General features: G+C 48.3%; 12 protein-coding genes across 12 annotated transcripts; 5 read left to right on the forward strand and 7 right to left on the reverse strand.

Moving 5' to 3' along the window:
* Positions 1–29: 29 nt before the first annotated feature.
* FAD12-5 (delta-12 fatty acid desaturase protein) lies at positions 30–1,965 on the reverse strand. The gene is made up of 9 exons (XM_001876266.1): positions 1,800–1,965; positions 1,702–1,746; positions 1,386–1,640; positions 1,089–1,329; positions 959–1,028; positions 748–904; positions 463–693; positions 301–409; positions 30–252 (listed from the first exon to the last, which is right to left on the reverse strand). Exons 1-9 carry the CDS (start codon positions 1,895–1,897, stop codon positions 136–138), a joined length of 1,323 nt encoding a protein of 440 aa, XP_001876301.1. The 5' UTR covers positions 1,898–1,965; the 3' UTR covers positions 30–135.
* Positions 1,966–2,938: 973 nt separating this feature from the next.
* Positions 2,939–4,064, reverse strand: LACBIDRAFT_245192 (uncharacterized protein; the record flags this gene model as incomplete). The annotated part of the gene is made up of 4 exons (XM_001876267.1): positions 2,939–3,408; positions 3,462–3,478; positions 3,538–3,737; positions 3,786–4,064. Coding segments are annotated over 4 exons (966 nt in total), but the record flags the coding sequence as incomplete, so codon positions are not given.
* A 476-nt stretch (positions 4,065–4,540) lies between these two features.
* Positions 4,541–6,999, forward strand: LACBIDRAFT_188370 (pyruvate decarboxylase THI3; the record flags this gene model as incomplete). Its single annotated transcript, XM_001875854.1, has 12 exons — positions 4,541–4,687; positions 4,737–4,778; positions 4,835–4,878; positions 4,926–5,003; positions 5,060–5,103; positions 5,153–5,367; positions 5,417–5,725; positions 5,781–5,921; positions 5,974–6,211; positions 6,262–6,433; positions 6,489–6,602; positions 6,650–6,999. The coding sequence occupies 12 exons, from the start codon at positions 4,541–4,543 to the stop codon at positions 6,897–6,899; spliced, it is 1,794 nt and encodes a 597-aa protein (XP_001875889.1). The 3' UTR covers positions 6,900–6,999.
* Positions 7,000–7,201: 202 nt separating this feature from the next.
* LACBIDRAFT_245334 (uncharacterized protein) lies at positions 7,202–10,161 on the forward strand (the record flags this gene model as incomplete). Its single annotated transcript, XM_001875855.1, has 17 exons — positions 7,202–7,348; positions 7,469–7,720; positions 7,768–7,869; positions 7,922–7,942; positions 7,992–8,123; positions 8,176–8,315; positions 8,369–8,423; positions 8,473–8,770; positions 8,824–8,910; positions 8,969–9,197; positions 9,250–9,297; positions 9,352–9,444; positions 9,501–9,597; positions 9,641–9,768; positions 9,826–9,863; positions 9,924–10,027; positions 10,084–10,161. The coding sequence occupies 17 exons, from the start codon at positions 7,202–7,204 to the stop codon at positions 10,159–10,161; spliced, it is 2,049 nt and encodes a 682-aa protein (XP_001875890.1).
* A 124-nt stretch (positions 10,162–10,285) lies between these two features.
* On the reverse strand, positions 10,286–12,416 carry LACBIDRAFT_309214 (uncharacterized protein; the record flags this gene model as incomplete). Its single annotated transcript, XM_001876268.1, has 6 exons — positions 10,286–10,579; positions 10,630–10,666; positions 10,713–10,779; positions 10,831–10,951; positions 11,002–11,060; positions 11,111–12,416. The coding sequence occupies 6 exons, from the start codon at positions 12,414–12,416 to the stop codon at positions 10,286–10,288; spliced, it is 1,884 nt and encodes a 627-aa protein (XP_001876303.1).
* A 496-nt stretch (positions 12,417–12,912) lies between these two features.
* LACBIDRAFT_309215 (RNA processing-related protein, mitochondrial RNA degradation) lies at positions 12,913–15,571 on the reverse strand (the record flags this gene model as incomplete). The annotated part of the gene is made up of 12 exons (XM_001876269.1): positions 12,913–13,424; positions 13,477–13,657; positions 13,710–13,917; positions 13,968–14,065; positions 14,121–14,243; positions 14,290–14,409; positions 14,465–14,590; positions 14,641–14,787; positions 14,837–14,969; positions 15,022–15,091; positions 15,143–15,286; positions 15,373–15,571. 12 exons carry the CDS (start codon positions 15,569–15,571, stop codon positions 12,913–12,915), a joined length of 2,061 nt encoding a protein of 686 aa, XP_001876304.1.
* A 430-nt stretch (positions 15,572–16,001) lies between these two features.
* LACBIDRAFT_245262 (uncharacterized protein) lies at positions 16,002–17,122 on the forward strand (the record flags this gene model as incomplete). The annotated part of the gene is made up of 12 exons (XM_001875856.1): positions 16,002–16,042; positions 16,091–16,136; positions 16,191–16,235; positions 16,292–16,379; positions 16,432–16,489; positions 16,543–16,564; positions 16,617–16,697; positions 16,750–16,808; positions 16,866–16,899; positions 16,951–16,959; positions 17,010–17,035; positions 17,083–17,122. 12 exons carry the CDS (start codon positions 16,002–16,004, stop codon positions 17,120–17,122), a joined length of 549 nt encoding a protein of 182 aa, XP_001875891.1.
* Positions 17,123–17,238: 116 nt separating this feature from the next.
* Positions 17,239–17,679, reverse strand: LACBIDRAFT_292609 (uncharacterized protein). Its single transcript, XM_001876270.1, has 3 exons — positions 17,531–17,679; positions 17,437–17,468; positions 17,239–17,388 (listed from the first exon to the last, which is right to left on the reverse strand). The coding sequence occupies exons 1-3, from the start codon at positions 17,635–17,637 to the stop codon at positions 17,273–17,275; spliced, it is 255 nt and encodes an 84-aa protein (XP_001876305.1). The 5' UTR covers positions 17,638–17,679; the 3' UTR covers positions 17,239–17,272.
* A 94-nt stretch (positions 17,680–17,773) lies between these two features.
* Positions 17,774–19,038, forward strand: LACBIDRAFT_192506 (uncharacterized protein). Its single transcript, XM_001875857.1, has 7 exons — positions 17,774–17,956; positions 18,008–18,109; positions 18,165–18,176; positions 18,231–18,382; positions 18,438–18,541; positions 18,600–18,744; positions 18,803–19,038. Exons 1-7 carry the CDS (start codon positions 17,792–17,794, stop codon positions 18,978–18,980), a joined length of 858 nt encoding a protein of 285 aa, XP_001875892.1. The 5' UTR covers positions 17,774–17,791; the 3' UTR covers positions 18,981–19,038.
* Positions 19,039–19,985: 947 nt separating this feature from the next.
* LACBIDRAFT_309219 (uncharacterized protein) lies at positions 19,986–20,147 on the reverse strand (the record flags this gene model as incomplete). Its single annotated transcript, XM_001876271.1, has 1 exon — positions 19,986–20,147. One exon carries the CDS (start codon positions 20,145–20,147, stop codon positions 19,986–19,988), a length of 162 nt encoding a protein of 53 aa, XP_001876306.1.
* Positions 20,148–22,118: 1,971 nt separating this feature from the next.
* LACBIDRAFT_292612 (uncharacterized protein) lies at positions 22,119–23,774 on the forward strand (the record flags this gene model as incomplete). Its single annotated transcript, XM_001875858.1, has 6 exons — positions 22,119–22,403; positions 22,458–22,565; positions 22,642–22,663; positions 22,788–22,896; positions 22,978–23,565; positions 23,629–23,774. 5 exons carry the CDS (start codon positions 22,119–22,121, stop codon positions 23,519–23,521), a joined length of 1,068 nt encoding a protein of 355 aa, XP_001875893.1. The 3' UTR covers positions 23,522–23,565; positions 23,629–23,774.
* Positions 23,775–24,123: 349 nt separating this feature from the next.
* LACBIDRAFT_323012 (uncharacterized protein) lies at positions 24,124–25,423 on the reverse strand (the record flags this gene model as incomplete). Its single annotated transcript, XM_001876272.1, has 5 exons — positions 24,124–24,346; positions 24,399–24,502; positions 24,621–24,785; positions 24,840–24,956; positions 25,010–25,423. The coding sequence occupies 5 exons, from the start codon at positions 25,421–25,423 to the stop codon at positions 24,124–24,126; spliced, it is 1,023 nt and encodes a 340-aa protein (XP_001876307.1).
* Positions 25,424–25,524: the final 101 nt, after the last annotated feature.

Below are 25,524 nucleotides of genomic sequence, written 5' to 3' on the forward strand. Positions count from 1 at the left end.
CTTGTCTAGTCGTTCGGATTCATCGAGATATCATCCAAGAAAAATCTCATTAGGGGTTTGCGACAAATCCAACCACTCTATGTTACAGCGCAGGCGACGGCAGGTGAATCTAGATGGTTAAATCTAACTCTCTATCTATTTTTCAACCTCAATACCAGAGTCACTTGCGGACGACTCAGGGAGGACCGGCCTCATCTTGGCGATGCCTTCGGAGTTTTTGAAGAAGACAACATCACCCTCATCCTCAACAAACTATCAAATACGTTAGAAGAGGTCCAACACTGGAAGCATGAGACAAACCTTGCATTCCCTGTAGACGCGGTAAACTTCACGCCAGCCACCAGGGCCACCTTGCATCGGGATACCTGCGCTAGCAAGTTTCTTCTTGAGGGCCGCACTCGCTTCCCAACTGACAAGAAGAACATTATGGCATAGAACAACTGGTAGAACTCTGGCACTTACGCATTATAATGAGGAATCTTGCTCGAAACGTGATGAAGGATATGCGTCTCAGAAATACCATGTGTGGCGTGTGCGCCCATCCACGCCATGATAGAGCCACAGTCTCCAAGAAGGCTGCGATCCAGAGTGGCCAAAGCACCACGAGGGAATGTGAACTCAGGGGCACGGTAATGGGGGAGGAGAGGGTCGGTATGTTGGAGGAAGGTGATCAACACAAGCCAGTGATTGGCCCTGTTAAAAAATGTCAATCAACTGATATTCTTCCTTTGATTGATGAGAATGTACCAAAGGTAAGGGACGAGGTAAAGGCGGAAGACCTCCGAAAAGCCCTTGTAGTATATCCATGTACCAATGATGCCCAACCAGAGTGCGACTCCGATGTTAGAAACAATGATCTGGGAGTAATGATGGGGTGAGAACATCACAGCCTTGGGATTAAAGTCTGTAAGACAAGATTGAGAACCAGTCCCTCCAACAGGTCGCTGATGATACGTACGACTGGTGCCTTTGGGGTATCTGCGCTGGCCAGAAGCGTTGGTAAGGATATATGCGGGCCATCCTCCGAGCTTTTAAAAGTGAAGAACACGTCAGACACAGTTAGTGCGCGAAACCAGACGCGAACTGACCAAGTAGGTTGCCGAACCAATGATTGCGCCAATCGGCGAATCGCCTAATGCTTCTTTGAATTCCCTTTTCACTTCCTCCGATACACGTGAACCCAATCGGTCTTCTTTTGCGACGTTGAGGCTAGGGAGGCCAACATCTGAGCGGGTAGAGGGCACGAAGACCTGATCCTGAGTCATATGGCCGGTAGAGGCGTGATGCTTTGCGTGGGTGATACGCCAAGCTTGGTATGGAACCCCTAAGCTGAAATCACATGCCACGTTAGCAGTGACACGAAAATTAATTGCCGATCGACCTACGCCGAGTGAAGGACCCAGCCAACTGTATTGTTGATGGTTTTTGACTCTGAGAAAGCCTGGTGACCACATTCGTGGGCAACAACCCAGAGACCTGTCGCAAAGAGGCCAACCCAGAAACCGTACAACGACCAGAGAGCGAATCGAGCAAAAGGATAAAGGTAAGGATGGGGAAGGGATATAGTGGCGGGATTGATGAACGTGTCCAGGTAACTTGCAGTCTTGTAGATGCACCCAATAACGAAGATATCCCAGAAACTGGAAAAGGAACGAGCAATGAGCCACGTGCGTTGCACGTCTGGAAAGGAAAAGAACGCACATGTAGACGGACGACCTCAAAGCAGAACGCTGGAAGCAGTGTTTGCTAATTGGTTGGACAACTTAGTGCCAGCGAGATGAAGAACAAAGAGGACTAACGGAATAGCGTCGAGTAAATCCTTGATAGGGATGTCGGGAACGTTGTAGACCCCTTGCTCGACGACGGTGACGCCGTTTTTGTCCGTTTTAACAGCCATTGAAAGGAGAGAACGTAGGTACCGGCGAGGGAACCTTGTGGTATACTTAAGAGGGCAAGAGCGAAGAGACGTAAACAGCGGCGATTGGATTTTAGCGTCTACATTTTCTGGGGGTTGGACGGAGTTTGCCGAGTCTTTTTTTTTTTTTTTTCGCCTGGGGATCATTTTCTTGGCATTCCAACTGCCAATTGTATTTGAGCTATTTATGAACTCGTAAGTTTGCCCAGCCTTCGCCCAAATCCCAGACACGACCCACAGAAAGAAAAAATACATTTATCGATATATCGTCCATACTAATTCTCAAAAGATACAACTGCTACACGACAATCAGACAAACAGCAGGTTACTGCAAAAACTTGAGCCGCTCCGAAACACCTTCTAAAAAAGCGAATCCATCCTAGCGAGGCATCGTCAGAATACACTTTGAACAGGAGTATAAAGGTCCTACCTTTGTGACCGTCCTACCTGTGCTTTTGTTTGTAATTTTCGCAAAATCCGCTACCATACTGGCCAGTGCTTTGTTGCTCGGCGCAAATTGGACCTCCTGCCGGAGACGCGCAACGACCCCAAGTTTCACATGGCTTGGATCCCTCTCCGGCACTTGTTCGCTAAATGATCGTGCCTGCGATGTCCTTTGAAAGGCGTCAGCACCAAATCCCCAGGACATGACCGACACCAACCCACTTTTTTGCTTTAATGAACACCGAAGGGTCATCAAGTTGCTTGTACAACTTGTCCAAGAAATGGAACGCCTCCCTAGTTAACGTCCTAGAGCTATTCATCTTCAATACACCGATAAATTGTCCCACTAGCTGAGAAATCGCAGGGTTGTCGGCCGCTTTCGATACCTGTTCTGCCAGCTGGTTTAGCCGATAGGCTTTTGGCATGAAGTTCAGCGGCAAGCCGGGCTCGAAGCCACTGCTAATTGTGATCGGCTCAGAGCGTTGTCCAGAATTAAGTTTCGCATCTGGTTTGGAGCGTTTAACCACGTCCTCGACATTAGTGCGGTCGCCTAGAATCTGCCGTGCGCCCATGTTGAGTTTAGCCAGATCGTTGAGGATGTCTTCTAAGTCGCCCTTTTTGACAGCTGCCGTCCGAGCATGGCGAGGAGGGTGCACTCTTTCGTTGATCTGAGAAAGGCGTTATCAAAAGCAGGACATTACGGGGCGTCGATTGATTACTTACCGAGGGCGGAGGCCAGACAAAATCTTCGCTGGCGGGGAAACCCTCTTCAACCGCCAATGCACGGAAGGCTTCAATCCATTGTGAATAGTCAGGACGGTCTTTAAATTTCAATCGCCTGCAGTATCTCAGGAAATCCTCGAATTCAACGGGCATCCCCCTGCAAAGGTCCTCTGGTTGTGCAGCTCTCTTCTCCGCTTTCAGACGGTTGTGAGCCTCGGAGGATTTGGGTACGCCGTTCCTGGTCCAGCTGAGGCCCCGCGGCGTCAAGAGGTGGATTAGCATCAAGGCAGCTGCTTCAAGGTCATCTCGACGTGACGGGACTACAGCTGGTTAGAACGTAGCTTTCTCCACGCCATCCGCCACGTACCTCGTCCTCGACAGTGTACATTAACTGAGCTGTCACCAAAGTCAGGGAGTATTGATAGATATGACAACGATCAATGCCTTACCTGAACCAGTAGTTTCCAATAAAGTCTCTTTTAGCGTTACTGTCTGGGATGTGCCGGTTTGTATAGGGATCAATATAGCGCTTTGAAAACCCGAAATCGATCATGTAGATAGTTCTCTCGTTTGGAGGAAGTCCAACCACACAGTTACCCAACTGTATGTCGCGATGAAGGACACCTCGGGCATGCATAAATTCTAATCTTGAAATCTGTTCTGTATCAGAGAAGTTTTGACTGAAGTAGATGAGCGCTCTCACCAATTGCATTGCAATGGAGCACACGCTCCGTAAATCCATGATATCTTTGCCGCTTTTTCTGTACAGGCTATCCAAGCTCGCTCCAAGTAGATCGATGGCAAGAAAATCCCACTCGCCCTGAACTCCAGAGGCCCACAACTTCGGCATTCCTTTTCCGCCTTGCAATAGAGGGTATAGATGGCGCTCGTAGCGGTTCGTTGGGCATTCGTGCTTAACATACTGAACCTTGAGAGCAACGATTTGGCGTGTGTGCAGATGCGTGGCACGGAAAATGGATCCTGATCATTGAATGTTGGAGAAGATTTCACTGACGCATTGTGTGCATACCTGAGTAGCCTTTCCCCAGGTTATCGTTCAGCCACCAGTTTGCGATGCATCGCGGGATCTCGGAAGGCGGTGGTGGGTCCATTTGGGAGGAGCCTGATGAACCTTCAGAGCCAGAACTAACGTCAGATTCTGAGTCGGAGATAGCCATGGCTTGTGAACAGCAGGACACGCGTCGGGTGTAGAGAGGCTTTCAAGATATTAATTTGAACATCCGTCGCGTCGGTCACGTGTTATGGTCTGATGGGCTCACGTGCCTTCTCAGACTTCTTTCATCCATGACGTTCTGAACTTCTGTCATCATTCGGAGATCTATTGGATCTAGCTGTTGTCTAGAATCTTGCTAGAATCACTATTTTTGTCTATGGAGCGTCGTCATTGGCACGTATATAAGGATCAAACCACAAGGATGCTATTCAAACTATCCCACAATGTCCTCTCACCCACCCGCGAGCGTTTTACAGTCCGAGGTAGATCGTCTTCGCCTCCAGTTACACACCCTTCAGGCCGAGCAGGGTGTACAGAACATATCCATCGGCAACTATCTCCTTGAAAGGCTTGCCCAGCTGGGCGTTACTGTGCGTTGGGACTCGTTACTCCCTCTTGTCAAACTAATGACATTTGCAGTCGATGTTTGGTGTTCCAGGAGACTTTAATTTAGGCTTCTTAGTGAGTGGCATTATGATATAGTTACGCGTCTCCTCGTGTATTTATTATGACTTGAGGACCTTGTCGAAGACCACTCTAAGATTGAATGGATTGGAAATTGGTGTGTTACTTGTCTCCTTGTAGGGTCGATATACTTACTTTTCATAGCAATGAACTGAACGCCGCATACGCCGCGGATGGATACGCACGAGTGAAGGAACATTCGATTGGTGTCGTAACGACAACGTGCGCTTGTGTGATCCCCCGATTATTCAAATTTGACCGAAGTCCTATCAATGTAGTTTCGGTGTCGGCGAGCTCTCTGCTACTAATGGAATTGCTGGAGGTACCTTGTGCCCATACGATTTTTTTTATTTGACTCCAATCGTTCTCAGCCTTTTCGGAAATGGTTCCTGTTCTACACATCGTAGGCACTCCCACCACAGTGCAACAGAGGGCGAAGCCTATTCTTCACCACACCCTCGGTGACGGAAGATACGAGGCGTACGGATTGGCCGCCGCACAATTTTCCATCTTTCAGGCCAACCTTAAGGACAAGAACACTGCAGCATCTCTAATCGATCGCGCCCTCACTGAATGCATCAAACTGGTACATACATATGCTTTTCATAAGGATTGTGTATTCACTCTCTCGCTAGGCCCGTCCGGTTTACGTGACATTACCTATGGACATGGTGACGCAAGAGATTTCTTCCGAACGCTTGAAGGTTCCTTTAAGCCGCAGCCCTCCACCGAATGACCAGAGCACTGAGGAATTCGTCGTCGATCTCATTGCTGAACGGGTTAAGGAGGCTGAAGGTGACGTCGTTGTCATCGTGGACGCTTGCGTTATCAGACACGATGTGCGCAAGGAGACTCTCGACTTTCTCAAGAAAACCGGTTTCCCCGTCTACGCTACACCCATGGGAAAGACCGCCATCAATGAAGACTACGAGCGCTATGGTGGGGTACGCAAGTCCATTCTTGCAATATATGCAGTGCTCATTCTAAATAATTCAAAAGATTTACATTGGCACGATCACCCATCCGGACATCAAAAAGAAAGTAGAGCAAGCGAAGCTGATTATATCAATTGGCGGACTTCAAAGTGATTTCAACACGGGAAATTTCTCTTACAAGATCCCAACGCTCCGACACATTGAGGTATGCCCAAGTTTCACGACAGGTTGTAAGGCAAACTTGACACTACGCATAGCTTCACTCGACCCATACGAAAGTCCAATACGCCACTTTTGCAGGCGTTGAAATGAAGCAACTCCTTCCAAAGCTTGGGGAGGCGCTCAAGGGTCTTCATTCTTTGGTTCGCAAATTCGAGGTCCCACCTTTCATCAAGGCACTCCCTAAAGAGGACACGCCTGTCATCTCTCAGCTTTGGTTCTGGCCACGACTGAGCTACTTTTTCAAACCGAAGGATGTCATTGTAACTGAAACTGGCATGTACCCTCTGCCCGGCCAGTTAAAAGGTAGCTAATTGACCCTCAAGGAACCTCCAATTTCGGAATTCTGGAAGTGCCTTTACCGGCAGAGTCAGTGTTGGTTAGCCAAATACTATGGGGAAGCATTGGCTGGTCCGTAGGTAGCTGCCTTGGTGCTGCCTTGGCAGCTCGTGATGTTGGATTGGGCCGTGTTATCCTCTTCGTCGGCGATGGAAGTCTGTGAGTGGTTTCGTTCCTCTGTTTTCAGAGCTTTTTCTGAGACCTGGTACGTAAGTCAATTGACGGTACAAGAAATATCTCCCATGCTTCGATTGGGCCTCAAGCCCATAATATTCGTCCTCAATAATAGCGGCTATACGATCGAGAAGTTTATTCACGGCAAGAAACGGTGAGTGGATCAATTTCAGATACTCCCAATTATCTGACACTTTGCAGAAAATACAACAACATCGCGAACTGGAAGTATGCAGAACTTTTGAATGTTTTCAGTGAAGATGATAAGCACAAGTCCTATACTGTTCGGACGAAGGACGAACTCAGCAGTCTCCTGGATGACAAGGCGTTTGCCAGCGCGAATCAAATTCAGCTTGTAGAAGTTATTATGGATCCGCTGGACGCGCCGCGTGCTTTGAAGGTTCAAACGGAGCTTTCTGCGAAGAGCGACCCGTATAAAGAGCGCAAATGATTTGAAGTTAAAAGTTGAAGTGCAAAGATAAGATTAGATCCTATGTAGCCACATCACCACTGTTTTTCTTTTGCAATGAGTACTTGCTTGGCATGGCTCTTCGCGCTGGCACGAGACGTCTGGCCGTTACGCGGGGAAATGGTGCAGTGATCACCTGCAGCAGCAGAAGACATGGAATCGGACGGGAGATCCGTTCCAGATTTATCGATGCATACCCCAGCAGCTATCATCACCTGAGCGTGAGGTATTTGTCCACCCCCATAGTACCCTCCTTGATCTTTGTTACATCCCCCTCGTCTAAAATGTCCTTGACTCCCCCTCAACCACCTCCATCTTGGGACCATTCCCCAGGTGAAATCACACAACTCACCAATGAGCTCATTGCCCATGATCGCGCCCTCCAAGACAAGATTGGTGCACTAGATCCCAAAGATTGTAATTTCGAATCGGTGAGCTTCAAATACCCTTTTCTCCTCCGATTCCTTAACAATTATCTCTTTCTAAGGTATTTGTAAGTCATTAACCTCCCAATCCAAGGCGAGGCATTGACGGTTTCTTGATGCCTTCAGTTGGCTCTCGCTGATGCAGAAACCAAACTCGATGCCGTCTCTGAACCACTCTCGTTTTACCAAAACGTTTCTCCTTCCAAGGAGCTTCGCGATGCATCGAACCAAGCTGAATCGCTGGTCCGTGACTTTGGAGTGGAATCTTCGATGCGCCTGGACGTCTTCGAGGCCAAGGTAGCTGCTCAGAAGAATATCAAGGAGTCTGGGAAATTGGAGACGTTATCGCCCGAGCAACAACGTTTGGTGGATAAAATGGTAAGCGTTCGTGCATTGCCGTTGCACTCAAAATTGAACTTTTTCAGATCCTAGACGGCACTCGTGCGGGCCTAGCTCTGCCGAAGGAGAAAAGGGACGAACTGACCACTTTGAAGAAGGAACTCTCACAAGTTTGTCTAGAGTTCAGCGTACGTCGCGTTTGCTTTTGATCTCGAGGTGTTGCCAATATATATCTTACAGAAAAACTTTAACGAGGAGGACGTGAGTGATTTGGTTCGAACCTGTATATTGTGCTAAATATCGTCTTTAGGGAAAGATCTCTTTCACATCAGAGGAGCTTAAAGGTGTACCAAAGGACGTGATCTCGGGTTACACGAAACGCACGGAAGGTGACAAGGAACTCTACGATGTAACGTACAAGACACCCGATATTTTCCCCATCGTCAGTCGTTTGCTTCATTTGCTTTATATGCTGTTTGACAAAATCATTGCAGTTCAAATTTGCGGAAAACCCAACGACTCGTCAGAAGGCCCAAGAAGGTCACGAGTCCCGTTTAGAACTCAATGTGCCCCTCCTCAGTAAGGCTCTTGACCTTCGCCGTCGTATTGCGGCGCTGCTTGGATACAAAACATGGTCGGTTGCGACTTAGAAAATGTATATTTGTCGTTTGACAGGCTTTACCACAGGGCGGACTACATCACTGAAATCAAAATGATCAAGTCTGGAAATGGTGTCGAAGAAGTGGGAATCTTCATTTTTCTCTTCATTAAAGACCTAACAATTTTGTCAGTTCTTGGATGACCTCGAGAGCAAGTTGAGACCAGTTGGCGAGAAAGAACGTGAGATCCTCCTAGCGCTCAAGAAGAAAGATCATGAGGCCCGAGGTCTTCCTTTCGACGGTGAATTCTATATCTGGGATTACCGCTACTATGACCGCAAGTACATCGAAGAAACACTCGATCTCGATGATAGCCTCGTCAAGGAGTACTTCCCCGTCTCCGTCGTTGTTCCAACGATCTTGGAAATCTATCAGAACCTCTTGGGTGTCAAATTCGAGGAGATCAAAGGTGGTTCAACATGGCATCCAGGTAAGACTTCATTATGGTACACCTACTGGCTGACATCAATTACACACCCTCAGAGGTCCAACAGTTTGCTGTTTGGGAGAAAGACGCAAAGGATGAATCTGGCTTCATTGGCTACTGCTATCTCGATTTATTCCCTCGAGGTAAATGGATCTCAACGTTAACGTCACCACCTGTCGACAATTTTTTTTTTCGATTTAGCTGCCAAGTACTCTCATGCTGCCGTCTGGCCCCTTCTCTCCGGCTACGACCATGCCGACGGTACACGCAGCTACCCTCTAACGGCAATGGTTGCCAACCTGGCGAAGCCTACCCCAGATAAACCAGCTCTTATGAGGCACGATGATGTCGTTACCTTCTTCCACGAGATGGGTCACGTATTCCACGGTCTGCTGAGCAAGACCAAGTTCGCTAGATTCCATGGTACAAGGTGGAGTTACTCAACGTGTCTAAAAGTCGCTGAAAGCTAAGAATGCATCCAGTGTGGCAAGGGATTTTGTAGAGGCACCTTCTCAAATGCTCGAAAACTGGTGCATTCAGTGAATTTCCGTATGGTTTTATTACTGAACCATCTATATATTAAGGTGTTGGGAACCCAAAGTCTTGGAGAAAATGTCAAGCCACTATGAGACCAAGCAACCACTTTCCCCAGAACTCATCGAGAAAATCATCAAAAGGTTTGCTTTTTCAAGATTGAGCACACGTTTGCTGGGGTGTTGACATGATTTTACAGCCGATATGTGAATGTCGGTCTTTTCTATCTTCGTCAACTCTTCTTCGCGAAGTTCGACTTGAAGGTTCATACAGACCAAGGTAAAACGCTATTCAATGTCCATCTTCCAACGAATCTGATGTTCGAAATCGATCTAAGAGTCCGCTGACTACACCAATTTGTGGAACACTTTGAGGGAAAAGATTTCCTTGGTGAAGGCTGGCAAGCCTTGCCCTGGACAAGGTACCTTTGGCCATATTACCGGAGGCTACGATGCTGGTTATTACGGGTGAATTCATTCAAATACTTGGTGGTGATTATTGCTGACTGATGGATGGCTCCAAAGGTATACATACTCTCTGGTCTTCGCCGCAGATATGTATTGTGAGTGGTCAAGTATTATTTACCGTTTGTCTCTTGACTGACTTTTTATCATCTCACTAGCCACTGTCTTCAAAGCAGATCCCCTTGATCCTGCTCGGGGCAAGCAATACCGCGACAAGATCCTCCGTTTCGGTGGAAGTCGTGAAGAAATTGATTCTTTGACGGTGGGATTATCTCCTCTTTCCCCTTTCACTGTTTCTTACGCAACGTATGTCATTAGGATTTCCTTGGCCGACCGCCCAACAACGAGGCCTTCTTGCAGGAGCTCTTTGGCACTCTCCCCGCATCCCACCTCTGACGCATTTGGCGGGGTGATATTGAATATCTAATTTCTGCACCTCCTTCGAGTTGTCTAGTAAACGACCATTGTATTACCGCTTAAGATTAAATAAGAGAGATGAAGATGTTTGAACAAGTTCCATTCAGCTAGCACCATTGGGCACGCTGATTTCTTCTTCGTCCTCAGCCTCATCCTCGGCGTCTTCTCGCATCTCAAACTCTGGCATCTTCTTTCCTGTTGAACCGCTTTCACGAGCTTTGTCGTCCTTCTGCAGCTCGTCTCGCATGACCTTGACATCTTCGTCCACCTTTCCTGCGACTCGATCGATGCCTGCCTCGGCGAGGGAGACATGGGTGCGATGAGTTGACAGATGCGCTGAGCGTTTCGGGGGTCGTTTGAGACGACGACGAGCAACCATAACAGGTACAGAGCATTTCTGATGGCTAAAATTAGTCGTGATCTTGGCCTTGATGGAGAGGGGCTAACCTCAATAAGATAATGGGATGTTGAACCGAGCAGGATCCTGCCTCGCGTTAGTGACTTATATAAGACCAAGGCGCGTTCCTCACCCATTCAACTGACCCAACCCCCGCGACCCCACTATTAACATGGTCGGCTCTACATGGTCGACAACGTCTGGAAGGCGTCACGTCAACAACTACGCCGCTATGAAAATTTCCAACTTACCAAGAAGCATATGTCTAGAGTTCTTCGCGTGCCAGGCCTGGCAGGAAACCGTCACGTTTAACCTCGTTCGCTGAAGTAAACCCGTCACTTGGCGAACCAGAATATACGCTAACCCTTGACGCTGGAGAGAAGTTCATACATGGTTGACTTCAAGATCTGGTTTTCGCTCACCTCTTGCTGGCTTCTCAGCTTTCCTATACGGTCGGCTGCGTTAGGAATGGCGGGGTCGACTTGAGACGGGGTAAGTATATGAAATTCCTCAAACATGAATGTATCTCACTTTTACTCTCGTTCTCCACCACGCTGACGATCAACATCTCGTCTCCATCTCGTAACACAGTTCCAATCCCCCACTCAACAGCGTATCGACTCTCCTCGCTCAAATCGCTAGCGACGACATATTTACGCTTCTTTCGATCGCCCAAGCTACCCTCTGGGTCGCCCTGAGTAATTGTGATAGTGCATCTGTCTCTTTGGAAAATGGGTCGTGAAGTTTGAAGAGGCAAAGGCTCGTGAGTCTTGACAGACTTGCGCCGGCGCGGGTTTCGCTTTCCCCGCGCATTGGAAAGGGAATTGAGTGATGACGGGAAGTAGGGTTCAGGTGCGACGACTACGTTTACACCTTCGCCCACGGGGTCAGGATCCTCCCCATCAATTGGATTGAGGGCTGCTTCCGGCCCTACAGGGACTATATGCGCGTTTTGCTCCGTGTTGCGCTCGGTGACTGGGTCAAAAAAGTCGTCGTCGCTGGAAGAATCATCAGACTCGGCATCGGTTTCGCCAACGGTCTCATCACCAGAGTATGGGTCGTCAGTAAATGCCGTCCGTGCAAACACCGATGAAGCCGCATCTGACAAGTCGACATCCGAGTGGCCAAGGTGGAGTGGCTGCGGTGTAGGTGAGGGTTCACGGGTACGTAGCCGGCGCAAGGTGAAGGGTGATGTAGAACGAGCCCGAGACTGACTTCGGGATGGTGGGTCCTGCTCTGGCGGGGCATGGGAGTTTGACTTTGAGCGAATTTTTGTTTTGAGCATTGAACGGCCGCGTTGTTCTTTGTCGTCGCTCACGCCATCCCGTGTGCTTGTTCGGGAAAGGGAGAGTGACGATAAACCGCCAATCATGGAACTGAAGGACATTCTTCCAAACGAGCCACCGGCAGTCCGTGACATGTCGGGAGCCTTGAGCGTCGGCGCGGCTGGCTGTGGAGTTGAGTTCGTGCGTTCGAGACCATTAGAAAAGAGTTGTGTGGGTCCTGGATCGAGTACCTGTGGGAGAGTCAGTGAAAAGATGGATGATCTCCGCTTGGGATTTGGCGGTCGCTCAGTGGGAGTTGGTTCCAAAGTAGTAGCGCGGGGAAAGGCATTCGACGTTGAAGCCGCAGCAAAGGTGGCTATATGCGCGGAGGCGCTCTCCTGACCCTCAATGGGGGTGGTCAGCGTCGGAGACACGACCTCTTTAGCTTTAGGTGCGCTCCCCGGTGTTCCGCCAGCACTGCTGCCCGGTCTACCGCCGCTGCTGCCTGGTCTGGGTATATACGCAGTCCAGCTCCGGCTGCTCCGCTTTTTTGTGTTGGAATCGTCGGCCATGTCGAAGAAGTAGAACGAAAGAAGGAATATAAATAAAAAATTTAAAAACATGGGCTTACCTCAGTATTAGGGATCTTCAACGGCTGTTCATGAGTAGATCAGTCAGATTATGATCAGGGAGGAGTACAGCTTCAATCTCTTGGCACGACATGTACGTACAGCGCTCATAGTGGCCCTTCCAAAGTTGCGTAAACAGTGTTCCTCGGATGCAAGAGAGGAAAGGTGCGGGCGTTGACGACAGAGAAAAAAGTAACGACAGAGGAGAGCAAGTCGGCGGCGGGTGTTGTAGAAAATATTATATTATTCAGTAAATTTCACAGGCCTCTAGCTCTAACATCTTCGCCAAGACCACTTTGAACCCATCATAGCCTCCTGCAAATACCGGTTTGTTGAGGTTATATTACGCCAAAGCTGTACAGTACTTCGAACCAACCCTAGACTAGTCCTTGTAAATCGGAATTAATGCCCCCATCCTCCAAGAGATCCTTCAAAAATTTTACGGCTGGCCTAGGCCAATGGGCGTCTCGATGTTTTCGGAGTCATGGGACGCATCAACAATAGTAGCCGAGGGCTCGATGGCAGAAGGGTCACTCGTGGAAGGAATAACCGGATCCTCAGACGGCTCATCCAGAGCGATGCCAGAAACACCGACAATAGCCGATGAATCCGATCTGTATGTTTCCATCGGCTCCCCCAGGACAATCTTCTGCTTTCCAAATTCCAGTTGCGCCATCCGATCGCTCTCCTCCCGGCCAGCTCTCGCCATCATACGCAACATTGCAACGTTCTTCGTGGGAGGTTTAAATACCTCTGGTCTGAACGTTGTCACGACTTCTTCAACAGGTTTTCCTCCAAAGTTGAGTGTATCCCAAAAGCTTTGCAGTGAATCAGGATCAACACCAGTTGGAATGTTGTATGCACGGAATTGTCGGGCTTCGACACCTTGGAGTAAAGTACGGATCTCTTCCTCGGGCAGGGAAAGTTGGCTGATCACATAGTGTATCGTCCCTGCGAAAACGTCAGCATATAGACCCCAATACCCAGGCAAAGGTAAACTAACAAGGTTCAGTGGAGGAAACCGCGCGCTCTCCTCGAATAAAGAGGTCACCATTGAAGCTCGTCGCCTCTACTTTGAGGAGTTTAATCGGTCGCTCAGATTCGTCGCCACTCCAATTGGCAGGCTCGACATAGACGGACATGTACTGGGTGCCCTCCCTAGTTTCGAAGGTGCACTTGATGGACTGGACAAAAACGAATGAGAACTTCATATATGAAAACGAGGGCTGATAATACCTCATCTGGGAAGCAAAGGACAACTTCCTCCATAACATTCTCAAGTAAACCAATACACTTGCTGAACACCCGATCCCCGACACCTTCCCCAGGTCCGAAAAGGCATGCGTCCATTTCCGGTAGTGAAATATATTGAAAACCAAACATACGCGACGTATTGTGATAGGCAACAATGACGCCGTCCATGTTGCCGATGCGAACCTGGAAGCTATTTTCTAGTTAGGTGGTAAAGGATCCCAATTGCACACAAATACGAACCTATACTTGAGGAATGCCGAACGAATGAGATCATAGTATTCCTTCTCGAAGCTCTCGATGAGACCATGCTGGGTCTTAATCAAGTATCCAGAATTTTCCTGGAGCAAAATATTTGAGCCAGAATATTTCTCAAAAATAATAAAGTAAAAATACCTCAAAGTTCAGAATGTCAAGACGGATGGGCAAGCAGGCACGGGTTTTGATATCGAATACCCCGGTACCTGGTAGGCGTGAGTCATAGCAGTCCAACTGAGAGCGCATTACGAAGCGTTTCGACTGCAAATCGTTGGAAGAGGCTACAAAAACATACTGTTCGGCGTACCTTGGCATACCGGTAAGCCTCTCTCAGCGAAGAGTCTTTTACCTCGGTGGCTGCTTCCGACCGCGTGAAAGTGGTAAATTCTTCAGGCGTCATTGTCATAAACTTTTCAAGGAGTGTGCCCTGCAAATTACTTCACATCAAAAGATGCAAAACAGGAAAAAAATGCGTGGCATACCATCCAAGTGAGTATATTCTTATCAGAATCTCCCCCCTTCTCGTACGAATCAATTGCATAGACACCTTCGTCGTGATTCAAAATAACGGTTTTGGGCATACGTTGACCAGGTGTGAAAGTCCTTGGCTGTAATCCTGAATGAGATTTTAAGAACCTCAGAAATTACACAAACTGACCTCGTTTCTAAAGTGCCGACTGAGAATCGAGGTGTCGACGCCTTTGTCGTTTGATATCAAAAAGTAAATCTGATTCAGCATCCCCGTTAGAGATGAGGTTGAGCCAGCGAACCGTCGTTTCTGCTGCCTCGCTAAAGCCCAGAGATCCTACCCCAATTCAGCAACTGATACCCAGAACGATTAGATGCACCCTTACTTCATCTCGAGAGCTCCTAATGAACCCTCCAAGTCGCTCAAACGCAAAGTCATTCACTTTCGGGATAGTTTCGAGCCAGGGTGTGAAGTTGTACACGCGGGATCGGGGATCTTGTAGCCAATGCACGCCCGGGCTAACGAAGGAAGGTCAAAAGATCTCTCAATAGGGGACAGGGCTTCACAAACTTGAATAAAACACGTTCCAGCCCATGAGACAGTGTGGCGATCGGCTGGTGTTCGGAGACGGGAGGGAGATCTGAGGGCGTATTCAGTCATTGGTTCAGAACATGATTGAGCGATGACGAACCTTCAAGGACCGCGCCCTCATCTGGTTCCAAAAGACCTTCCACTCGCCGCCGGCATTTCGGCGCGATGTGGGGCGGAGAGTCATGGGCCCTAGTCCACTCCTTCGGTAGCTTGAAAATATCCTGAATATCTGGAGGCTTTAATTCTGATCTATGTTTTTAACCCTTCTGGCTCCGAGTTGAGCAAAAAAAGACATACGATCCTCTCCCCATGAGTCAGGTTTCCACTCGCCTTCAAGTTTTATACCAGAGGTTGGTGTAATGGCAGCATCATGTGGGCTCAGCGTTGAACTAACCTCCGACCTCCACTCCGCACGCTGGGTATCAAGCTGTGTTCCACTGGCCTCCACCATTCCTTCCTTCTCTTCCTTCTCAAGTATCCGAGCCCTTCTCTCCTTTCGTCTCTGCTTCTTTCTCTTTTTCTTCAACATTTTGGCGGACGTTGGTGGTTGCGGGGCCTGTGCTTTGACTGCTGCATGTAAAAGTTTTGCAACGTCTGATTTGTTGGGTAAAAGGTTTAGAGTGCCTGTTTTGGTGGGTGGGGGACTTATAGTGTCGCGCAGCTTGCGAGAGAGAGGCCTCTTATTAGGGGACTTGGTCGCCGCGCCCTTCAGTAAAGCGATAAATTCTTTATCAGATATGCGGTGAGTAAGGGTTGGTGCATGGTTGGATGCAGTGGACGCCAAGGAACGAAATTTGTGAGGACATCTCGACGAGGAGTGTAAATGTGCAAAGGTATTCCTCCAGAGGCTCATAAATAGCAGAGCAGGAAACAGAAAATAACTTTTTCGTGACTGACGCGGTGGTAGTGACGCTGTAATATCGTCACACCAATTACTTTCATAATTATACCTCAGAGCCATGCCAGGTTTCTTCTCCTCCATTTTTCAATGGTTCAGCGGGTAAGATTTACTCATACTACGCATATTGCATAGCTCAAATTTCAAAAGTCTCTTTTTCTCAAAACAGGCCGAAATCGCCGTTGTTGGGCTACAGGTGGGACCTCCCACTCACGCCTCGAACCACCGTTAATCTCTATGTATCGCTCAGGCGTCCGGGAAAACTTCCTTCGTAAACGTGATAACCTCTGGGCAGGTGAGCCCTAGCAACCCCTTTTGCGGCTCGAACCCGGGTCGACCCCAGCAATCTAGTGGAGCGAAGAAGTAGTGCCAACCGTCGCGTTCAACTTCCGCAAGATAAGAAAGGGGAAGGTAACATTGAAGATATGGGACGTCGCTGGTGAGGTTTAACGTTTATCTTTGGTCCACATTTTCAGTGATGCAGCGTATAGGCCAACCCAAGTTCCGTACAATGTGGGAGCGATATTGCAATGGAGTGGACGCTATCGTGTGAGGAACAAGTTGTATCTTACACGTATATCAAGCTAACGCGTTTCACGTAGTTATGTGGTCGACGCCGTTGATGTGAGCTCCCTGCCATTATTGCCCTCCACATATTTTGATGGATGGCTCCTAGCAAGATAAATTCAAATCCGCGAAATTTGAACTTCATCAGCTCCTAGCGCAGCCGACTCTTACTGGCGTGCCATTACTCGTGGTAAGGTCCATAAAAATTCGCCATTTCTATGATGTCACCTTCTACCTATTAGCTGGGCAATAAAAATGACCTTGACGGACACGCATCAGTTAAAGACCTCATCACCTACCTGTGAGTTGTCATCTGCTTCTAGCCAAACGCCCAGGTTTAGATTATGACTTGAATTAGCCAACTGGACAAGATTTCGGATAGACCTGTTTCTGTGCGTGTTCCTATCTTACTTCGACAATAACATTCTGACGTCTCTCCGTAGTGCTACTCGGTAACCAGTATTTTCCACCTCCTGTGTTTCGACCTGACATAGAACGATAGTGTTCGATGAAAAGCCAACACAATCTGTAAGTCCGCCCCAGCTTCTTCCCATTCCCATGTCAGCTCTTCGCAGTGACATCGTCCTACAATGGCTAGCAGGAAGAAGCCATTGATCTCTTACACAATCTATCCTCCTTCTCGTGTATTTGTACCTCGCTCAGGTTGGTTGGAGACTCTTCGTACATGGCGTGTAATTCACATCTAGGACTTGGACATGGCATGTTTCTTTGGCCTTCGTTGCTCGGAGGAGAGGCCGGAAAAGATTATCTACGCTTGGCCATTTGGACTGTTAAATTATCAATATACATTTGTAACGTCTCGTTTTCCGATACTAGCTTGTCGACCTCCTTTTGTACCGTATCGACACGCCCAAGCATCACTAATGGAACTCAACCCTCTGATTGAACAGCAACGAAGGGCTACGCACCACGCAAATCATCCTGGCAAGAGAGTATTTCCCTATGAGGAAAGAAACTTGCGGCTCAGTCCGAGTCAGCTTTGAGAGGGCAAATACAACGAACTTGATTACTTTCTCTTTCATCATAGCGTCTCGAACAATATCACCGGCCTGCGGTGAAACTGCACCCCACGCATCAGGTTCGCCAAGCGAGTAATCGTCAAACTGCATGAATTTTGGTTGTGCCAAGAGACGCTTAAAAACCGACACTGGAGCAATGAGAGTGGTAGAGGCTTGAGATAAGGATGCGGACTTTGAAACCAGAGTGACGCGTCGCGTCCCATTCTCGCAATGGCACTGCAGTCCTCTCTTGTCAGTTCCACCAATGGCTGAAATTCTCCTCGCGTTCAAAGCTGGAAGGGCCTTCAGAAGGGAAGGTACCAATATCGTAGAGCCAAGTCCCACAAAAGGCGCCATTCATCTTACGAACGGCGATGACGGCCTGCTGCATTTCATCTGGAAAGACAGGACCACTAACCAACCCGAAGAGGCGAGCTTTTTCTTATATGTATCGTTTATGCCGTGTTAATGAGGAGACTAGGATCTTATTCTCTTCCCCTCTGATGCAACGTTTACCAAAGTATCACAATCAACGGGGAGGGTGTACGTCCTCAGGTTCTCTTCTTCAAATCAAAGGCATTTCGTGCGTGGATCTCAATTTTTCTTCAAACATCTATATTCTAATATCTTCAACCTAGTTCTGGATGCAGGCATGATCATTTGTTCAAGAACTGTCATGACAGAAGAACTCATATATGCTTCAGGATGCCTCCTCCGATCGCGATGTAGAATTCGCAACGAATGTTAACGGTCTTCTCCAAGATCCTGATTATGATCTACAATGGAACGTCCCCACTACCTCAACCACCGCACCCCAAGCTTCGACGTCAACGGCAGCCGTTCCGCAAGCATCATCGTATGTGGTTTTTCTGTTAGTTCTACCTTGTCATGTCATGACACCATCTACGCAGATCAACCGCCGGCAGTGGTTCAAACTTCCAAGCTACCCCCGAGCAGATTGCTGCGCTTGAGTCGGCGTTGGCGTCTATGACTGGTGCACAGGCAGCGCCAGCAGGTTAGCCAAATAACTTCTGAATACACCGGCGATCATTGACTTCATTTCTGTTTTTCAGAAGCCTCCCTGACTGACATACTCACGCCGGCGAATTTGATTCCATTGTTTAACAACCATCCCGAACTCATCCCCACGCTCTTCCCCCACCTTCCGCCAGATCTACCTGTCCCTCCTTCCGCGGAGGTGCTCCAGCGTATTATCCAGTACGTACTTGTGCACACCTTTGTTATTATCATCTACAACTCCCCTCTTATCTTTCAGTTCACCACAATTCCGAGCAGCTGTGGCCAACTTTGATCAAGCTTTGAGGACTGGACTGCTTGGTGGGCTAGTCAGAGGACTTGGATTACCTGCAGAAGCGGGGCTGGGCATCGGTCCATTCTTACGGGCTGTTCAAGAACAGGCGGATCGAGGAGAGGGGGCAATGGAGACGGACTGAGATGTTACAGTTCAATGATCTGGGATTACCTATTTCAATTCCATTCTTTGTGTTCACCATGGAGTTACGCTGTGTTCCTCTCACCGATGAGGAGCGCTCGCAAACAACGCTTAGCGGGTCCCCTAAACGTGTTTTTGCCACTTCGTCCAGATCTGACCCTCTTGGAAGTGCTGTGTTGATGACCACGACGGTTCTCAAAACTCGAAGCGCGAATGATATGAATAACATACCCACACTTTCCCGCGTTGAATCATAGGTTTGACGTGATCGTTCTATCCTAAACCCCTGACATTGATGAAGACAGGTTTTACACAAAAACACAAGTAAGAGTAAGCCCTGCTCCGCGCTACCTAACGTCCGCGTGTTCAAGCAGGTCCCTGGCAAAGACAGGATGTCCTTTGGTCTTGTTCCTTGACCACGATCTCATGACCATCGAATTGCTGGGACAATGTACGCTCTGTCACCTGTGAGTATTCTGAATCGTAACAATAACCAGGTGACTCACATTCTAGACTCTCTAGTGGTTCTTGTACGCCGCTCAAACTTCGCTCAAACTGCACGGCGCGTGTGGAGTGCGATGTTCAGGGAGACGTTTTTCCGACCCTGGATCGTCCCTGCGGAGTAGGGGTCATGACTCATTTAGTAAATCTTAGCTAAAACTCCCGGGCTTGAAAGTCGGATCCGGCTTATCGATCAAGTTGGGCGGAAAATGTTGGCCTTCTAGAAATTGGGCACAAGGGCAACATCAGCTGGTCATCTCAGTACACTGTTCCTCTACGAAGGAATCGCGAGTTGCAAGTCATATGCACTAATCCATCCCATCCGGAGCTGATTCGATCTGGTAAAGTAGCCAACGGCGCCGAGAGAACCAAGAGAGAACAATGAATTTGCAATGAATGTAAACACATGTAGACTCGCCTACAGTCTCTACTTACACGAATTCTGAATGCATGACCTCAGTCGGCGGGGCCCTGGACAAAATTGGACGTAGATCATGTGCTCTGATCAACTGGTGCGGCAAAACATCGCACTGCTTTTTGACTCAGACTTTATCCCACATCGACACTGACTCTGGCCCCTTGTCAAGTTCATCCTCCTCTCCTTCTCCATACAAGCCTTCGCCAGGCGAAAGAATGCTGCCCCTTCTCGCTGAAGAGTATTGAGCATCCGCTGGTCCCGAAATTGGACCTGGTGCTTCAAGCCCTCCACAAACTCAGAGAATAGATCGATCTTACGGCATCCACGTTCTGCCACCCCTTGAATGGGGCCGTACCTTTATCGTGGTTATACGCCACCCAATTTGAGGTTTCGTGGTGGAGACGAAAAGTTCAGAGTATCCAACTTCGAACCCAGAAGTTGGACTGGGGCTATCTATTTCTGTTCATATGCGTTCTGATACTATCCTAGACGGTAAACCTACAACAAGGGGACAAGTGTTTTCGACTCCTTTTACAACTCCACGAGTGGATCCAGGATGCCAAATTGTAATCTGAATTGCCATATCGTGGACTGTGACTCCCAGGACAGGAGGGAATAGGTGTGAAGTGAGTTGTACCGATAGATCTACCAAGTACCCTAACACTTTGCCTTCATTCCGTTCAATCTCAATACTACTACTTTATGGAAAAACTCCTGATTTACCGTCGATTTTCATCCAATGTTCCTTGGAACATTTGACGTCGCAGTGTAGGAGGGACTATCCTGATGGAACTCCGATCCTGGTGCGTACAGAAATGACCTCAAAAAGTGGCCCAACTCCGATCCTATGCGTACAGAAAAATTCGAAAATATCGCCCAACTCCGATCCTCCTTGAGTACAGAAACCTTTGGTCGCCAGTGAACTCCGATCCTACCTGAGTACAGAAATCTCTCGGTTGGTCTCTGGAGGCATGGAATTGGGCCAGCACCGGCCCCTTTGGAACAGTGGAACCCCACCACGCCATAAGAAAAAGATTGGCCCACCCTCCCCAGCTGGAGAGTGAAAAAAAAGGTTCTCGTGTTTTTAACTCCGATCCGTTTTGCGTACATTTTGAGCCAAATTTGGCCGAACCCGATCCGTATGCGTACATTTCTTGGTTGATGAAGGCCTGACAGAAATGGCCAAAATCGACCATTTCGGATCGGAGTTCCAAGCGCATCGTCCCCCCTCCTCGCAGTGTTGATTCCCGCCATTGAAATCATCTAGATGTTAACATCGGTATCATCGACGGACGAACAGTCAGTGAAAATTCAGCGCTGAATATGGCTCTTGCGAACGTCAAAAGCAAACGGACCGTGGTCCGTGCTTGTTATCCACCACTATCGTTGAAATTGGACAAATCTTACTGCATTCCCATCTGGTCGCTCATTCCACCGGTCGCCTGTTATAGGTGGTGCGTTGACATACCACTATCGTTGAGATTGGACAAATCTTACTGCATTCTCACCCGGTCGCTCATTCCACCGGTCGCCTGTTATAGGCGTGTGCGTTGACATACCTCAGCACAGATTGACCTACTGATCAAAGTCTGCTTCTGAACATTCAGACATATGACTTTGGTCGTGGCTCTCTTTTTCTCAGCATCTAGACGCTGGATCTGGGCGTCGCATTGGAATCATTGAATCTTAAGAAATTCTGGGACTTGTGAAGTGTTTTCTTTGACACTCTATAGTTTGTGCTCGAGCTACACGGGATTAAAGAACTACGGCTCTTTCAAAATGGAAACTCCCCAGACCCTCCAAATCCCATAGGTTTGACGACGCCGTGGCTCGAACATCGACAAGTAGAAAGCAACGGTAGCAATGCTCAGCGCTCACTCATCCCAGCGTTCTTTGAGTCCCTTACCCTCAAATGTTATTGAATTGACGGTAAGCCACCTTGAGAACTGGTTTGGTCTATCACCTCACCAGTGCCTTAGAAGTGACAGGAGTTATTTTCCAACACAATAGTAAGCTAGAACATCTTTACAGAAGCGGCACTTATGAGATCCAGACTTTGGAGTTCGAAGTAGAGAGATCTAGGGGACAGATTGAAAAATAACTGAAGGTTCGGAATTACACTGGCTCGAAACCTATAAAAACGCCATGAAACCACCCAAGTCTGACATCAACTCCCATCGCACTCCCTCCACTCAGAGATATAAACTCGCTTGCAACACCATGCCCCTTCTCACTACCGCCGACCGTCTTGCTAAAGCCCAGAAAGCTGGTCAAGTCGTGCTCAAACATGTCACACTGGCCACCGCAGCGGAGGCAGGAAAGACGGGTTCCAATCCGCTTGACCCGATAGCAGCAGGCTTGCCCGACGGCTATTACCAAATTATCCAGTGGAAGGATGACAATGAAAAGCCCTCCCATGCATCTGTTACCACGCCTCCAGGTGTAAAGCCCGACTCCTCCGTCCCGGTTGTTATGGGCACCGACACCGATTTTTTGAGCAACTTTGTAAGAGCACCTAGCTTTCATATCAATACAAAACTAATATACCCTTATCATTAGTGGAAATTGACGCGCCAGTATGGCCTGACGAACGGATTCACTATTGTTCCCGTCGGGACCAACATTCCGCCCACGAGCCCAGATACCGGAGCGACTACATATGACAAGGTACAATCTTTCCCTGTGCACATTCCGAGAGAGTCTTGCTAAAAGTTATTTAGAGCGGAGATCTGAATGTTCACAGGTCGCCCAGCTTCCCCCTCTGGGTGATTAGATGCGACGAAAGTGCCACAATCAGGTATTATCAGAATTTCTGGTTTCCAGAATGCGTACACTCATAAATTTAAATACTAGAAATGGGGATACAACCATCGTGATTGATTATTTCAGGTGCGGTTTTGACGGTCGGTACTCAAAACCCTGTTAACATTACTTCAGGATCTTGGAGTCCGGTTCCAACAAAGTCTGGAAGAACGCTACGGAAGCAGAGAATTCTCCGGTGAGAGCCATTTCAGGAATTCAATAACGAAGGTTAACCTCAACTTGACGTCTAGATCCATGTCACGACCGCGTCCACCAGGATCCCTCCTCCACAGAGCGAGCTCTTCGAGCTCATTCGCAGCGATATTGGGTCGGCACCCGTCAAAATTAGCAGTGTGGACCACATTACCACCACGGCCGTGGATGGGACTATTGTCAAGAATTTCTACTTCGGAACTGATCCAGTTTCCAATATCGATGCCACGAGTTTTGTTTCTGTCAACCTCACCACCAGTGCCCGTGACCAAGGGTGGGCGAATAATCCCCAAGCTGGACTCTACAGCTGGTTTGAAATTGCCATCCTAACCAAGAAATTGAAATTGGGCGATAAAATCACTGACCAGATCAAGGTCGTGAATGGAAAGCTCCAGACCTGGGTTTCCCACAGCATTCCCCTCACCAGTACCTACACGGAGCAGGAGGGCCCCACTTTTTCCAAAGACCACGACTTATTCAAGAACCTCAAAGCTGGCGATGTCATTGCTGTGCTTACCGCCGCTCAATTTGCCGCTTGGAAGGCAGACGCTCGTAGCGGTAACTTGAACTTCAGCAAGCTCGTCCCCACTAACGTCAAGATCGAGTAATTGTGTCTTCGAATTTTTTCTGTGATCGTCTATTTGGGGTTTATGTGAGTCGCGTAATTACACTCCCGATATGATTTTAGGTTATACTAACATCGAATTAACCGCAGTCAGTACCGTGTATGGAGAAATTTTGAAAAACAGAAATCATGTGGCTCGAGTTCAAGAATGCAAGTTGCCCAGTAAGATTTGCGCGTAGTTGTTCTGTTGTTTGTAATAGCCTATGGACCATGAAATGTACAAAGTCATTGTGTTTACTTTCCGCTGCTTCAACGAGTTACATAAGCCAAATATCTTTTGGTAGGTGAAATACTGATTCGTTGGTTACATGTGCGAAAGTTCTGGTCGCAGTTACCTTGTTCTGAACTGGGGAGTGAGTATATGCACTCAATATGCGCATTAGTTCGTCTTCCCCAGCTTAAATTCGTATCCACAGCACTATGGCATACGTGTTTGTATGTTCGATGAAGGAGAAGGTGTATTATACATTAGGTTCGACGTATATATATATGTAGTTAGCAAAACACCTTGGTGTTCAGAACGTGTATCTGGATCTGGGGGTACGAAGCGTCACGCGCTGCTGGTAGTAAAACGGAACGAACATTTCACTCGATGACCTCCTCTGCGTCGCTCTCCTCCTCCGCTGCCCTCTCAGCACGACGGTTGAATGCCTTGACCTTTTTGGCCAGGTCTTTGTCTGGTTTGCAATCCGCGAACCGGAATGCCTTGTTACACCCAGATGCAGGGCATTTAGTTAGCGCAGTGAGGCCTTTCAAGCTGCAGTAGTCCCTGATCGCGCCGGCAGAGAAGGAATGTCCGCACACAGACCTATGACAAGCCGCATTAGTTCGGGGGAGGAGAAAAGACATACGGTTCTTACGAAGTGAGTGGGTCCTCAAGGGTCCTGAGAGATATAGGGCATTTCAAAGTCTGCGTCACACCGCCAATTTCCAAGTCGTCATCGTCGTCGCTGACGTCTCCATCCTCTGCGGCGTCTCATTAACAGGAAGTTTTCTTATGACTTGGAAATTAAGCCAACCTTTGGGTATGAATTCAGTAAGGGGTGGCATAGCTTTTTCGGGGTATTGAACATCCTGCACACCGTGTCAGACTTTACTATGACCCAAGGGACATTGTATCTTACCCATATTGCAGATTTGAAAGAGTAGTACTCCGCGCTTTTTGCGTACTTTTGACGCGTCGTTTTTCCGGCGTATTCATCCAATTGAAGTTTGACACCGTCTTTATACCGTTGACCTGCATTATCCTATTGAATGGCGCGTCGAAATTCATGTGCGTAGCTCTTCTTCGTCCAACTTACAATTTTTTCCCCCTGGGCAACCAATTGATGAATATCAATGATCGCTTGAGAGTGTGCTTTCATTTCTGCGCTAATATTCAACAAGTCTTTCATAATCTTGTCAGCTTCCTTGAGGCTCTGCAGAAGAATGTTATTGCATTTCGGATATGCATGCGCCTCTGATAACTTACCTCTTCGGCTTCATCATCTTGACTCGCTTCAGCCAGGGAGACGCCGACATCCCCAATGACCTTCCAACTATTCCGAGCAACCTCGTCAATGAGGTTCCAATCGTTTGAAATTCCCTTCAGTTTCTGCAAGTCAGATTTCTGGAGGGGTTGGTCTTGGAAGTTTTCGACGTCAATTCTGTCGTCGTCCTCGTCCTCGTCATCATCACCACCATCCTTTGACGGTCCAGTATCAGCAGTCACGGCGCGTCGTTTTCCTGCTGAGACCTTTTCCTTCTTCACGGCCCTTTTCGAAGAGTGAGGGCCGTTGTCGTCGCTTTCCGAGGCATTCCCATTAGGCTGGGTAGAATCTTCTTCGATATCCGAAGAGTTCTGACGACGTGGAGGTTTTCGACGCGAGCTTGAAGCCGCTGGCATAACGGTTCGTGGTGAAGAGACGCGTTTCATTTGTTTGGCGGTAGCGCGTTAGCCAAACATTTTTGGGTGGCAGCAACTTTTCTCGGTAGCAAGTCAGCAGC

The sequence above is a fragment of the Laccaria bicolor genome, genomic scaffold (assembly GCF_000143565.1).
Source record: "Laccaria bicolor S238N-H82 LACBIscaffold_3 genomic scaffold, whole genome shotgun sequence".
Classification (NCBI taxonomy): domain Eukaryota; kingdom Fungi; phylum Basidiomycota; class Agaricomycetes; order Agaricales; family Hydnangiaceae; genus Laccaria; species Laccaria bicolor.

Bases quoted from the DNA above. Each gene is read 5' to 3' on its own strand.
- FAD12-5 (XM_001876266.1), bottom strand. From the start codon at position 1,897: ATGGCTGTTAAAACGGACAAAAACGGCGTCACCGTCGTCGAGCAAGGG. The intron at 1,330-1,385 runs GTAGGTCGATCG...ATGTGATTTCAG, and splicing joins GGCTGGGTCCTTCACTCGGC to CTTAGGGGTTCCATACCAAG. The intron at 253-300 runs GTTTGTCTCATG...CGTATTTGATAG, and splicing joins GCGTCTACAGGGAATGCAAG to TTTGTTGAGGATGAGGGTGA.
- LACBIDRAFT_292609 (XM_001876270.1), bottom strand. From the start codon at position 17,637: ATGCAGTTTGACGATTACTCGCTTGGCGAACCTGATGCGTGGGGTGCA. The intron at 17,469-17,530 runs GTTCGTTGTATT...CTTTCCTCATAG, and splicing joins ATGAAAGAGAAAGTAATCAA to GGAAATACTCTCTTGCCAGG. The intron at 17,389-17,436 runs GTGCGTAGCCCT...GAGTTCCATTAG, and splicing joins TTGCCAGGATGATTTGCGTG to TGATGCTTGGGCGTGTCGAT.
- LACBIDRAFT_192506 (XM_001875857.1), top strand. From the start codon at position 17,792: ATGGCTGAAATTCTCCTCGCGTTCAAAGCTGGAAGGGCCTTCAGAAGG. The intron at 18,542-18,599 runs GTTAGCCAAATA...TCTGTTTTTCAG, and splicing joins TGCACAGGCAGCGCCAGCAG to AAGCCTCCCTGACTGACATA. The intron at 18,745-18,802 runs GTACGTACTTGT...CTTATCTTTCAG, and splicing joins GTGCTCCAGCGTATTATCCA to TTCACCACAATTCCGAGCAG.